This window comes from Syngnathus floridae, chromosome 13 (genome assembly GCF_059516105.1).
Source record: "Syngnathus floridae isolate MCC-2025c chromosome 13, RoL_Sflo_1.0, whole genome shotgun sequence".
Taxonomy (NCBI): Eukaryota; Metazoa; Chordata; class Actinopteri; order Syngnathiformes; family Syngnathidae; genus Syngnathus; species Syngnathus floridae.
Genome location: NC_142425.1, coordinates 9061284 through 9075959, shown reverse-complemented (window position 1 = coordinate 9075959; position 14676 = coordinate 9061284). Strand labels below are relative to the sequence as shown.

Sequence of the window (14676 nt, the reverse complement as noted above, 5' to 3'; positions counted from 1 at the left end):
AGAAGGCAATTCACATCGTCATGTATTGCCATAATATAGCCAAGAAAAACACTGATGACCTAAAGTTAGTGTGAAGATGGAAGAATTTATCGCCTATGACAGCATTTTGAATTTAATTTTTTATTATCTGTGATAGGCTAGTTAGCTCTGAAAAGCTTATCTACAATCGATTGCTTTAGGCTCCACCCACTGACCCGCGAGTCTCTCACTTGTCGTCCTCCGTCCTCGTCTGTGTGATGATTTCTTCCATTTCAGGTATATTTTAAGTGTTGAATAATGAAGAACATGACAAATCTATATATTTACGTATATTTTTTGAGTGCTTTGAGCCAAATATAATCACGTGTTTGGAGATGCTAGCAAAAAATATCGCTAAGCTAATGTTAGCTTCCGACTGGCTAGCGGGTTGTGTTTATATGTAAATAAATTACAAATGTCAGGTAATTCATTTAAATGCCGTTTTAATATTTCATTATTTCAACTATATAGTATTTTATGGTGTAACAAAAGCAGCGTGTCCAAGAAGGTTTCTTGAAATGGAATTCTAGACATTTCGTGACATGAAATGCCAGATAAATTAATGAAATTTGTTTGATATATCTTCAGGGTGAGTTAGTCCAAGTTTCTGGTGTCCAGAGTTTGACCACAAAGGCAGACAGTGCAGCTCATGACTGTAGACAGGGCCAGGATAGCCAACAAGATGGCCCACCAGTGAGCCTGTGGACACAAAAATCCAAATACTACTGTTTGTGAGAGATCAGGAACCCCCACCACAAAAAAAAAACTAAAGTAACTACCACAAAATTCTGAAAATGAGTCAGCAAACAATTATGGTGAAAGTATAGGCGGGTTTCCATAAGAGAAGATTGAAACGGCTCATTGAGGTGCTCTTAAATCCGGATGAGCATTCCAGATTTGTCACGCTGTCAAGAAGATCTAAAATCGCTACTTCGCACCCAAAAATCTAAGGAGAGATTAATTAAAGGACATTTAGCTGATGTGTTGAGCTGAGAAACACAAATTTCTAGCAAACATTTGCTGCTGTTTCTCGTCAAACCCAAATCTTTGGCCGATTTTCCCCCCTAAATATAATATAAAGTCTTATTCAGCAATATTGTGCCACTTTTGAAGGTCAACTTTCACACTACCTTCATCCACTCTCCCAGGTCTTCATATTCATCAAGGTTGAGGAAGGAGTTCTTCAACCTGGCGATGGGGCCGTCTGCATCCAATAGGCGACAAACGTGGAATTTGTCGCAGTAGCCTTGGTTGCCCATGCATGGCGACCCGCCCACCAGGGGCAAAGCCTTTTTCTGGAAGTGACGGGACAACACGGAGGAGGTGGTGCTTGCACATGTGTCCGGCTCACCTGCCATTGGAAATGCAATTGGACAGGTAAAGCAGATTTAACCCCGAAATAATTCTGTTATTTCCTCTGAGTTAGCTTAATGGAAAACAGCCCAAAGGGGGCTTCTATGCAAATTGACACAAGCGGTAAATATAGAAGTGTAAACATTTCTTTCGGGCAGAGGGACATTGAGGTTACCGGGCTGCTGGCAGCACAAGAGGCATTTCTGCTTCTTGGAATCACCTGGACAATCGCACTGCTCCAGGTTGTGTTTCACACATACAGACTCGGCACAGACCTGCAGGCCCCCAAAAAAATATATATAACAGTAAATAAACGCATAACTTTTGTTGGAGTTGAGTACAGATATTTTTTTTCAGTCTCACCCCATTGAAACAGACACGAGTCCCTTGACTGCAGAGGGTGAGGTTTTCCTTAGGGCTTGGATCGGGGCACAGTGCTGAGTGACCTGAACAATTGCTCTCCTTCTGACAGTCCGTTTCTTCGTCACAGGTTTGAAGTTCTGATTTGAAGCTGCACTCCTGACTGCAGCAAAGGCCTTGACTGGGACTAGAAAACAGGAGGCATGTGTCAGCTGCACAGATGCTACAAAGCAGGTATCAATTTTTTTTTATGTCCAGTGAAAGCTCACTACAATTAAAACATTTTCTTGACTGCTTGTATTTTCATAAATGTACCTGCATACTTTGCCAGGCTTTAGGCGACACTGCACCCCTACTCGTTCTTTTGTGCTATAGCAGCAGAGGTCCGTGTAATTGAGTCCCACGTCACACTCCTCGCCTTCCTCCACGATCTGGTTACCGCATATGGGCGTATCACTGACTGGCCACAGGGGAAGCGCACGTGTAAATACCGTGACAATCCCGAGATAATATTTATTACTCACGCTTGGATATGTGAACACGTGCTCACCCACAAAGCAATCGTCCTTCTTGAGGCGCAGCAGCTCGTTAATGTGTTCAACGCTGCAGGTGGATAGTTTGTCGTTGTTTTCACGCACTTTGTCCGTGGCTTCGGGAAACATCAGGTAGCGGCCATTTCCGCCGGAAGAGCCCAGGCTGCCACAATTAGAGCCTTCATCGTGCTATTCAAATACATACAGTAGAAAAAATAAATCCTCTGCACTCAGGGCCAACGACGAGGCACTCTAAAGCTGCCACGCCAGCAGACTATTAAAGATGCATATTTGAGGTGCAGGCATAGCTAGCTAGCTAAAGGCACATTGCAATCGTGCCATTGACCGCCATGGAGCTGTTATCACGTAAGGAGTCAAGATAGCTTAGAATGCAATGATGACCTTGGAGGAGCAGGAGAATGTCATGTTCTCTTGCTTTGTATAAGAAATGAATTGCTAATGCAATAGATACACACAAAAAATGGTAGTTTTTGTAAAAATGTATAAATTAGACCAACATTTAAAAATTCAAATAGATTGTCCAGTTTTAATTGAAAAGGAAATAAATTGAATAATATATTTGTATTATGAAACATGTTAATCAAAGTCTTTACATTTAAAATGAGATCTTCTCAGATGGGTGTTTACTCATTCCACGTCCTTTGTAATCATGCTCACGGAAGAGGCCAATTAAAGATGGAAACTGGGCTGTAATCAAGTTGTAACCACACTTCCTTTGAGTTCAACCATTTGCTCCATTTGGGAATTGGCTACCCTTCCTAAAGTCTCTTTTTAGGTCTTCTATTGTGTATATTTGCGAGGATGAAAACGATGCACGGCAATCTGTGGCTGGATGGATGGTTCCGTCTAAATAAAATGAAAGTTGAAAGGAGATGGGACGTAAACAAGGCTAATAGTTGTTTGGATTTCATTCCTATGACACGGTGACTCATGCGCATCCACGGTCAGGAAGTAACGATTCAAGGTTGACGTGGTAGAACTAATCAGCTCAGGAGTACCACTGCGAGATTCTTTTTTTTTCTCCATGGAAATGCGCTAAAGGGAGGCCCTGGGTGAAAAGACGCATTTAGCAGAGTGAAAAGGCTTGTGGCTGTTTGCAGTTATAACACATTGAAGTGTATACACATGCAACCGGTGGGTGCACATAGGCTGGGTTTTGTCATGGTGATTTTGCTGGTGATGGCAGCTCCGAAAAGGAATTCGCTAAAGCTGGTAAACATGCTTATAGTAGTCCAACACAAAGACACGTATGGAGAAAAGTTTTTTGTGAGAAAGGAGGCGGCACTGAGGTTTTTCTGACATTTTGTTACTTGGACGTTTGGCGCCATGTAGTGGACAAGAATAATTTTGTATCGTAAGACAGAAAAGCGACTGACCGGAGCTCCGAGACTGTGTCCGAGTTCGTGAGCGAGGGTCAACTGGACGTGGCGAGGAGGAAGGAACTGTCCGTAGTTCTGAATCGTGACCAGACCCGTGTTCAGGGTGGAATGGCGGCCGTTAGAAAGGGTGGTGTACTGCGAACAGATTCCGCCCCAGTTACCTACACACAAGAAGAAAGGAACGAACTGCTTTCATTTTAGTACAAGGAGGTCATTTTTCAAAATTGGACTTCGTTTCAAATTGTTTGAAGGCTTTGAGGTCAAGGTCAGTCCCTCAAGTTCTTCCACATTATGCTCTCCGCCGCATGGGACACGCTGCCAACCAAAGTGTCTCCAAAAAGCCTTTGTTCATTACGTGGACACTTCATGGACTTGAAATTGACAAGTCCCAACAGGACCACCGTAATGTACACACATGTATGGCATTGACAAGGTTGCATAACTAACCTTGTGCTACTGGAAATACATTCAACCATCAAGGCGCCTTTGCTTGCTCTGTTTATCAGTCTAAGCGGCCAGAAACGACCGTCAGCATGTACACCTCACCCCCCCCCCCACATTCGGGTTTACGTAACACTCCTAAAAGAGCAGCGGTGTGTTTACCAACAGCTGGTCATCATCACATGAATGCAACGAGGATCTATGACGTCATTCAGGACTCGCTGTCCAGAAACGGATTGGTCAAAGGGGGCACCTATGAGAGGGCCGACTGATTGTGGGCGACATTATGTGACACCGTGACGCTTCCAAGGTTTTTGCGGAGGCAGCACGTGTCTGGAAACAATGAAACACTGATCTGTGAAGTTGTCTGACTTCCTGGATCAGAGCGTCCCTGCTTATACGACTTTCCCAACATCTGCTTTAAAGCATTAAAATGTGTTTGAAGCAGGTGGGATGGCTAAAGCTAAGACGAGAAAAAATATGGTGGATTTTAACATAATAGTGAGTGGGTCTGGAATTGGCATAATAGTTAGCTAGCTTTGGTTGTTTTGATTGCAGATAGTCGTAAATAATTCAGAAACTGTTTTTTGACTTTGACCTTGAAGGTCCTTCATGCTGGACATTTTAAGTGGGCACTGAGCACCCCTAAAGGTCAGCTCCTGCAATTGCCTCCTTCAATTCGTCCATCGCAGCCTGCCATGTGTGGTTTAGGTTAAAAAAATTTTTTGTTGCTTTTATGTAACACATCTTACGCAACCTGACCTGTGGAATCCCTAATTTTGGGGGGGGGGGACGGAAAGTGTGTTTGCCTGTTAAAGATATTGCCATTTCAGAGAAATAGGAGTTCACCAGGTGTCATTGGGAACTGTGGGAACCAGCTGTGGGCATCTGGATCTCCCATTAGCATGTTTGTGTGGGTACCATTGTGATGGCTCCCCCCTACCCTATTTGAAAAACAATGACCGCAGAGGCGCCAAAAAGGAAGCAGCCAATGATCCTTCTCGAAGGTTTAATCAATATACAATAATAGGCTCGTGCTCTCAGTTAGAAGGCAAAAATGACTAATCTGGAATTCTACTATGCTTTTCATCAAAAGTCCCCCCCCCCTCCCCACGTTCTATCTCCCACGCCCACGAAAAGCCTCTTTCAAGGAGCTGCGATTCCTAGAAGGAGTCCTGAAAGGCTTCCGTTGTGGATTTTGGCAGGTTGACCGCATGAGGACATACGCCTTTTTTGTTCCCTTCTCCTACTCGTCAGGCTCCTATTATTAGTCTGGTGGATAAACACACTCTCCTCCAGAGCCCAACGACGACAACAACAAGTGCATGTATGTGAGCCAACGTCAGGAAACATTTCAGCGTTAATAAAACATGACTCTTCTCTTGAGGCACATAAAAATGTTTCACATTGTTCGGTACAAACAAGCTAACAATGGTGTAGGGGCTTTCCCCACCTCTAAAGTTCAACGACCTCTGCATTTAAATAAAGTATTCTTCTTTGTAAAATGCGTATAAATTTCTGATGAAGGCAGGATTTTTTTGTATAATGGATTTTAATTCACTTTTTTTTGTTCATTTGGACTCGCTTGACCGTGTGATGATAAGACGGATAGTTACCAAAAAGCACACGTTTCAATGTCAAGGTTGTGCAGATTAGTCTTTCCAAGTAAGACTTTATTTGGGCTTTGGGAAGGAGACAAATTAAAAAAAAAATTAAGACATGTTTATTCTTCCAGTTGATTTATGGGACAAAAGGAACACAAGGATATTTTCCTTTTGAGTCTGCATCCAATAATTTTCTCTGGCCCCTTGCCTGCGAGAGGCAATGATGAAAGGTTCAACAGAATATTCTCGCTTAACCGATGTCTAGCTAACTTGTTTGGAGATAATTGGCCCTCTTTCTAAGGTCGAGCCGACCTAGTAAGAACGGGACGGCCTTCATACTAACTGGGAACGCGCCGTCACTACTTTCTAGAAACAAAGATTACTGCTTGAGCCTTCCATGAAAGTTAAATTCTCACTAGCAAATAAAAAAAGAAAGTTATTCCTAATATTGCTCTCGGTTTTAAGCAAAGATGGAATTTTACTGTTTATATAAACTGATATATGAAACTCGAGGAGGAGTCGTGTGTGTGATCGAAGGGGGGTTGTGTGTGTGTGCGTCAATCGCACCCTACTGCAATGGCGCCGGAGTTTCCAAGGAACACATTAGCCAGCACCAGTAATAAACTGGTGGAACTGGGTGATTGGGTCGTCTAAGATCAAATGCGATTGAAAACCTATTGAGCAATCACATGGTGTTGAGAAGTCACAACAACCTCATCGGCCACAAATTTGTGCTCCTCACGTGAGACGTCACCATGGCGATCACATCGAATGGAATGTAGCCTCTAAGACGTCTGGGGGTGGTGTGTTCGGGTGTCAAAGGTTCATTGGTGCCTAATCACATGTTAGAGTGGCAGACTGCTCTCACGCCCCCCTTGGTTAGCCAATCAAGAGATGAGGATGACGAACAGGCAGGAAGAATCCTCTTATCGACACAATTGCCGCAATTCTCCAACTTCTTGCTGCATAACAATTAAACCACACGAGAAGCCTGCAGAATGTAAACTTTCATTTAAAAATGGTCTTTTCACCCAAAAATTTCCAATTATAATTTTGGGATTTTTAGCTCCCTGCATTAATGAAAGCCAAAGCAATTTTTGTCATTTTTTTGCCTTCACATTTGAATTTTAAAATGGCCACAAGGGCCATGTTATTAGTAGGTGAGTTCAAATGTGTATATAAAATATGTAAAACAGTATTGCTTAATTAGATTTCCATGAATGGGTTGAATTATTTTGTATTTATTATTTTATTATATATTTTCAATCAAGAATACCCCCATTTTTTATTTAATTAATAATTAATATTATTTAAAAAATACTTAAATGTAATCTGGCAAGTCCTAATTTCAATCTTGCATTGGATGTTATAAAATTTTAAAAGTAGACTTAATATTTTACCTTGTCTTTGTAAATAGTAGTTTTAGTGTTAAGTTATTTATTGGCCCACTAGAATTCACCCGGCAACAGTGTTGAGGCATTTCCATATGTAAATAAGAAAAGGCTTCCTGATTGAGGAGTTCACTCACGTTTTGTTGTTGGTCCCTACAACCAAAACACGAATGAATTAAGAATTCTGGCACCTCTGTGAATTTCTTACAGCTCCTTTTGTCAGTCCAACAAAACACAAGTGTAAATCTACATCTCATAAAGCCCCAAGCTATGCTACTCAACAGATACATATAGGATCCATCAGACACTCCTACTTTCTGCTTTGTGCACATGACCTAAGAAGTCATATAGGCAATAAATCAGCAGAGCACCATGCAGAGATTCAAACACTGACGCAGAGCGGGCAAATATTATTTCACCTTTCAAGTCAAATATCTTGGTGAGAGAGTGGACTGGACACACAAATATCCAATTTCTGTTTGCTGCTTTTATTTCGACTGGAATTTTAAAACCCCGGTATTGGGGAAAAACATATTTGTCATTGATTTAAATCTGAAAAGATAATTATGTGATTATAAATTAGGATGATCTGTGTTGCAACTCACCAGCTTTGCCCTCCCAGGCGAGTCCCAGCACTCCGCTGTAGTCTCGGTTGGTTAACAGATACGACAGGCAAAAGTTGCCCCAGTTGTTTTCGGAGTAAAGACTCAACAGTTTCTCCGGGCCGATGTAGAGAGGAGTCAGAGGATCTGATATGTTCTCCTTCGTCATGACCTGAGCAGGATAGTAAATATTTAATACGACGGAATATTTTCTTCCGCATAAATCACAGTGTAATTAAAGCAGCATCTTGGGTTTGCATGATTCTGTTGCATCTTCTTACAGTGAGGGATTTGACTTTAAAGTTGATCAGCTTGAGTCCATCGAACTCCACTTTGTCATATATGTCATTAACCGCTCGCATGTACGAGGCAACCTGGGAACAAACCACACAGTTATGTAAGGTCAAAACGTGAAACACGCTCACGTGTGACCGTCCGAATGTATATACGGGTGGGAGATACACTCCCAAAAAAAAAAAGAACGTTGAACCGGCGGGGAGAATTTCCTTGACTGTAAATATTGACACCCTGGAAACAGGAGATGAAAGCAGGCCAGCAGCGATTGACAACCTTTTTGTCTATTTACACCTCGAGATCAAATCACGGGATCACTTACAGGGTATTTTGATAGTCCACCTTGCAAGATTCTGGCAGGGACCCAGGGACAACACACTCTGTCTGTGTGTTTGATTGCTTGGTGTGGAAAGAATGTTAAGGAGGTCAATGGAGGAGATGCAGGAATAGACAACAGAGGGAGGTTTTGGTGACTAAAAACCAACTTGTTTGTTAGCTACACGCTTCCATTTCTTGGGAACTAACATGGCTGTGTTCACACCCACAACGGCGCAGTGTTTGCCAACATATGAAGAGCTTGCTGACAAGCACATTTTTAACTTTTAACTTCGCTAAGAACAAAGCGTACGACTGTCACCTGAGCCACAACAGCCTCCACCGACCCAAACTTGTTAAAGTAGCGGTGGTCAGCGGTGAGATGCATTAGGCAGCAAGTTTTAGCTTCGTCCAGCGTTCTCCTCGCACGGTTCGCTGCTGCCTCCTGTGGGACGCCGAGAGCAAGGGTCACATCGAGAACTTGTGGCGACAGGAACACAAGTTGAACTCTTCTTTGGGAAAAACATCTGCTAAGACCATTCCACAATGTCCAGTGACTGGAAATGATCTATGCAGCCAGGCATGTTGTTAAAAATGGAAACGTGTAAATGTTCCGGAAGCCATTGTTGAAAAAGGGACATGCGGGATACCCCACTAGTTGATGAACAATACGCTGGTTACCCTTTGGGAATTTTAATTAGTTGACCATGTTGACATTACTCGACTGACATTTTCCCAAACAATCAAGGTTCTGGCATCCATTGGTCAAAGCCAGCTGCATTGCTCTTATTATTGTACATACAAAATAGTCAGAAACTTTCCTATGGAACGAGGTCCATTTTCACTTTTACTAAAGGTCAAACTGGTCACTGGTAACCTTCTGTGGTGGATTTTGGTTGACATTATGGTGTACGTGTGTACAAAGGTCATAGGTGAGGATTTTTCTACCTGATCAACAGGTTTGAGGCTTTGGGCCAGCGTCTGTAGATATCCGGCACCACAAAATCCAGAATCCAGTCCATTTCCTCTAGTTGGTAAAACTACATAAAACAAGCATAGATGTCATCAGGATGCAAAGATAATTTCACTTTCACCAGTGCACGTTTCATTGTTTGTTAAGAGTCATCAGAATTAGAGGCTATAAAAAGTTTACACACCCCTGGATCAAATTCCAGGCTCTTGTAGTATATAATTAAAACTGACTCATAACCTGTAAAACTCAAATGAAAACAAAAAGTATTTTGAAAAGGGAAGTTGTTCACTCCACAAAACTAGGAATCGACTCCATAAAACTGAAAATGAAATTAGCACAAAATGTTTCGTTTAGACTAAGGTCACTTCGATAGTGTACCAATCAACTAATCCAAATACTCCAGCATCCTGAAGTCATAAAAGTTGTCAATGCTTTGGCCAAGTACAACCAAGAATTGTCGGAAGAGGGCTTGTGACTATAGATCTAGATCTGACTGGAAAGGAACATGGAGACAAGCTTCTTCCTTGTACACATTGTACCCAAGCCATTAAACATACAGGAAGTGTCAGGTTAATGGTTACATTAAATACTGGAAGTGTTTTCCAACTTTTATTGAGCCAAATTGGATATTTTACATTCGAAAAAAAATCTCATGTTTTAATCCGTTGAAGCAAATCAAGCATTTTCTCCACCCCGGCGTCAAACACTAACAAAAAAATCGACAGTTTAAAAAATATGCCTTCCCAGAAGGCTGTCTGGTCAGGTTGGGTGATGGATTTGATTTCATTGGAACAGATTAGCAACACATTTCCTAATGCACGTCTGCTTTGTTCACATGGGAGCCATTGCATTCGTACGCCTTTCTAAATCATGTTGCACAGGCCAAGTCAGGCTACACAATAGTGTACAAGGTCTGCTCCATCTCTTGCAGCATTCAGTCAAGACAAATAGCTCCAAATTCCTCTCGATGCTATTGAGTCACATGACCTCAAATCACTTTCACATGTTGACTGCAGTAGGACAAGAGAGGCCATGTTTTGTCAATTCACCGGTGACCCATGAGAACTTCAAGATGTGAGCCGCCACACACGCACATGGAGAGGCAACAATTAGTTTAATACTCGAAGGTATTTTCTGACAAATCTGCTATACTCATGTTTTCTCACTTACACTTGGCTTCCAAAACCTCAGTGATACATTTTTGGATTTGTTTGCGCTCGAGATTTACAGTGCAGGGACTGTCTGTGGTGTGATTAAAACCCAAATGCACATACTTAGTCCCTGAAGAACTGTGCTTTCCAAGAATCCCACAAATGCAACATATCGGTATTTTAAGCTACACTGGTCGCGTTCGCATTTTGCAACACCAACAAGAGTTCAGCCATGGTTGACGGTCATATATCTCAAATCATTGGCTTGTCAAAAAGGACTACAGTTATGAAGAATCAAAGAGGTGGAAATGATTCATAGGCAGTTGCAGCCAATAATTAACAGCTTTGGTTCAACCACGTCCAAATTTAGGCTCGAGAGAATGACAGACTCAGCAGAAAGTGAGGCCAAAGGAATCAGGATGCCCCATGACAGAAATATGGCTGCACTGTTATTAAAATGTTCATATTAATCTCTAAAGGGATTAATAAATAGTCAAGCATTCATAGAGGTCCGAGATATTAATATACTTTATATATGTAGTATGCAAACTCCACACAGGAAGGCCAAAGCTGAGATTCAAACCAGAAACCTCAGAACTGTGAGGCAGAAGCGCTAACCGCCCATCCACCGTGCTGCTTGTGCTTAATCACTTAAATCTCTATTTGCGACTATCTGCGGGTGATCTCATGACATCACCCATCTCGGGGGGAGACCACCTCCTAAAGGCCTTTGTTATTCCCAGACGGCATCCACAGAATTTGGGAATACACGTCACACCCGAGGAATAATTCCCTCGTGTCCAAATATAAACTCAGGATCGAAACATCTCGAGCCGGATTGTTTTTGCCTTTCCTGAGAGATAACATAGCCTGTGGATGAAAGTGCCGGATGTTGTCATTTTGTCAAAGGTTTTGTCTGAGAGGATATGAAGCAAGACCACGCGTGCTTCCATTCAAGCATGCTGAGAATTTGGCCATGCTTTCTTGGAAAAAACAACATGCCAGACAAAAGACATGCAAAGTAAAACACATGTGCTTGATGATGGCACGCATGTGGCTATCATGTAAAAGCTACTCCCACTTTTTTGGGTGGTTTCCTTCTCACACCCCTCCTCCTCTTCAGTATCACACCATTTTCATTTTACGGGGGTCCTCACTCCCTCCAGCCATGAGATTAATCTGATTTCATGACCTCAAGTTAACCAGCCGACAATGCATTCTGGAGGTTGAGCTTGCTGCCAAGATGCAAATCGAATTCTGAACGAGAGCTAGTGTAGCGTGGAATTTTTGTTTTCACAGGGAGCAGCACAATGAAACATAAAATTTCATTATTTAAATTCTATTCAATTATGTAATGAAATTTTAGAAAGTACTAAAGTGGTGTTTACCTTATTCAAAACACATTGCTGTTATCCGATACATGTGTATAATTTTTCTCACCCATGTCATCCTCACGATAGATGATGGAGTGGTGGTCGCTGATGTTGTATCTGTGAGCCGCTTCCACGTGATAAATGACGTTGTCGGTGTGGATACTTCCTTCAAACTGACCCCGTAACACGGATCCATGACAGGCTGAGTCGTGTTCCCCTGAAAAGAGCGAGTTGAAAGATACAGCAAGGTCAGCTCGATTCTCTTCCGTCCCACAGGAGCACCTTCACACACATATACACAACACACACAATTTACCCTCCAGTGTTCCGGAATATAAGTGGGAGAGGTCGGCAGCTGTGGCGCCACGCTCACTGACCACCTTGAAGTCACTTGAGAAGGTCCCGGCGTCTCGTCTCAGACGCAATCGGAAAGTTCTAAAAGAAAAATAATCGCAAATTGCATTCTCACTGCAGTATTTTTTTTTTTTTTTATTCCAAACCTGTGAAAAGCAGTGAAGTCCAAATCCAGCATGTGTCGCTGAGATTGTGCATCCCTGCGGGCTCGCAGATGTTTTTTGTGGAGGTCCTCCCTGTCGTATGATAGCCCCTCATAATGTTTTATATACGGGCTGATGAAGCTCACGTCGCCTGGCAGAAAAATAAATATTGCGCAATTTTATATAGATATATTTAATCACCAGTTGCACGTCGTATGTGTATTCACATGCTATTTACACATACAACCCGCCACTGGTGTTTAAATATGAGCATGTATTTGTATTTTTCCTCAGCAATTATGAAACCACTTGATCCAAATCACCTACTGTTGCAAGTTTTTGTTTGTACTGATGACTCAAAAAAAAAACGCAGTACAAAAATACACCCAGTACAAAAATAGAATAACAACCAAAGAAAGGCAAGAGGCAATTTCCCACACACATCCACTTCTGCTTTACACTAAAATGATGACCAAAATTCTAAATAAATGTCATAATATCATTTTAGTACTTTTACTTCTGCTTTAATGACATGAATGGAAGCACTGACGTATTTGAAAGTGAAAGGCCTCTTAGTCCGCCGCAAGAAAACAAATGTCACCAGCTGCTTTTGTATTGCGGACTGTGACATTCCTTAAAGTTCAAACCAACCGGACCGAGAGTAGGCAACACACACGTGCTCACGTCAAGCTATAAACAAGACCGCTCCTTCACACACAAACACTAATCTGCACATTCCTGCGACACACTACCTGTAATCCGCTCTTGACAGTCGACTAACAAAAACAACAGGCAGCAAAGTTGAGCCCTCATGACGGCCTCATGAGACAGACAGGTCACTTTGTCTCTCTTTTTAATTCTGCTTCGTTCTCCTCTTGAGTCTCTTCGACCTCACGTCTCCTTTTTCTTCTTTTTCATCCCGAGCGGACTCGAACGCACGGTTGTCCCGTTTTGTGGAATGCGACTCGTCGGAGAGTTGAAGTCGTGTAATGGAGAGGCGTATTCAGACATGCAGGTGTATTTTGAGAAAGATTACCAAACAGAAAATGTGATGGAGGGAAAAGTATTCGCAATCAAGTTGTGACCTGAAGCTAAACTCAGGGCGGCTTATTGAGCAAGTGAGATTTAAGTGAGTGTTGTCAATGAGCAGTTTAACACAATGAGACATTTAAAAGCTCACCTCAATTGCTTTTGTGTGGTTTTTATTCAGAGCTTGAATGCACCCAAAGTGGGTACAAGTTGGCGGTCAACCAAAATGGTTTCCAAGAATACACTACAAATCTTTAATCATCATCATTCAGGATCCAAAATGACATATCGAACTCTATACTGGCTAGAACGAAAACGCAAATTAGATTTTTGAATTTTAAAGTTCATCTATTACAGGATTGATATAAATTTCAAAATGTTGAACTCTTCCCTGGTTTTGCTAAATTTAGTCTAAAAGTGTTTATAAATCACAGGAAGTCTTAAAATGAACAGTGTGTAGGTGGTTATGAGCTCACTCCAAAATAAGGAACCATTTGAACTCGAAATAAGGTACACTAGGGCAAATGTGCTCCTTTTGAAGTCATCAACTTTGCCATCGTGTTATTTCGGCACAAAGGCTTTACATCAGAGTTATCCAAACATTTTGCTCAAAGGCTCGTATACAGAAAAAATAAAGGCGTGTGAAGCAGCTGCTGCTCCAGGCGGGATCTTTGGCTTGCTTTAACAGATGCTATACGTTCCAAAAACTAAAGCTTCTTAACGGCACACTCGTGTGCTTTTCAATTTCTATTCAGGGCTAATTCACAGCAAAAGATACCTGAGATATATAAAGATCAGCATTACATGTGATGTCAGGAAGTTCGTGAACCCAATCAACTAATTTGTTTAACCTTAATTGGTCATTTTTTAAACCCTAAAATTGTCAACTAACATCCCACTGGCCGTAGTTTGGACATCCCTGCCTGTCGTTGTTGATTAATGAGCTAAGTCAAGGAATGTGCAAAGTCAAATGGATCTTAAAATTAATTTCTAAATTTAGCATGAGGCTAAGGATGAAGCCAAATTACATAACATGACATACAGCTCGGGTGACTGCAACCAAAATCTGTTCCAGAGAACTTCTTGGCCATAAGATACGTCCTACACGCAACATACTACAAGGCCTACTTCCCTCAACATGTCAATGTTTTACACAAACTCCTTTCCCACCCATCCAAAAAAAAACCCTACCCCCAATCCCCCCCAATCAATCATTCACTGAACAACCCCTCCCCCGGAAAACTCTCTGTTGCTCACTTATTGGCCAGTTGAGGATCACCCGGACCTGAGTCAATGGCGTCACCAGCTAGGACACGCCCACAACAGCGCACCCCCCCCGCCA

General features: G+C 42.1%; 2 protein-coding genes across 6 annotated transcripts in view; one reads left to right on the top strand and one right to left on the bottom strand.

Annotated features, from left to right (window-relative positions):
* Nucleotides 1–65: 65 nt before the first annotated feature.
* On the bottom strand, nt 66–13315 carry LOC148388533 (disintegrin and metalloproteinase domain-containing protein 10). 2 transcript variants are annotated; one of them, XM_088394269.1, is made up of 15 exons: nt 13058–13315; nt 12309–12456; nt 12125–12243; nt 11876–12025; nt 9260–9351; nt 8634–8756; nt 7984–8076; nt 7706–7874; nt 3662–3825; nt 2282–2453; nt 2047–2191; nt 1735–1918; nt 1592–1646; nt 1149–1369; nt 66–717 (listed from the first exon to the last, which is right to left on the bottom strand). In XM_088394269.1, exons 1-15 carry the CDS (start codon nt 13116–13118, stop codon nt 613–615), a joined length of 2001 nt encoding a protein of 666 aa, XP_088250395.1. In that variant the 5' UTR covers nt 13119–13315; the 3' UTR covers nt 66–612. The 2 variants fall into 2 exon arrangements, with proteins under 2 accessions (XP_088250395.1, XP_088250394.1); XM_088394268.1 differs by having other exon boundaries at nt 1547–1646; nt 13058–13314.
* The window catches only part of tpm4a (tropomyosin 4a), a 29537-nt gene continuing 16707 nt past the window's right edge, over nt 1847–14676 (top strand). For 3 of the 4 annotated variants that reach the window (XM_088394276.1, XM_088394273.1, XM_088394272.1), the window contains exons 1-2: nt 1851–1965; nt 11896–12056. The gene's annotated coding sequence lies outside the window, so the exon portion shown is untranslated. Of the gene's footprint in view, nt 1966–11895; nt 12057–14676 lie in introns of all 4 variants that reach the window. The other variant, XM_088394278.1, reaches the window with a different exon arrangement.

What these genes read in the sequence shown, in the direction of transcription:
- LOC148388533 (XM_088394268.1), bottom strand. Translation starts at nt 13,118, where the DNA reads ATGAGGGCTCAACTTTGCTGCCTGTTGTTTTTGTTAGTCGACTGTCAA. An exon ending in CTCGTGTCTGTTTCAATGGG is followed by an intron (nt 1,647 to 1,734) that starts GTGAGACTGAAA and finishes GGGGGCCTGCAG; the next exon opens with GTCTGTGCCGAGTCTGTATG. An exon ending in CTTGTGCTGCCAGCAGCCCG is followed by an intron (nt 1,370 to 1,546) that starts GTAACCTCAATG and finishes TTCCAATGGCAG; the next exon opens with GTGAGCCGGACACATGTGCA.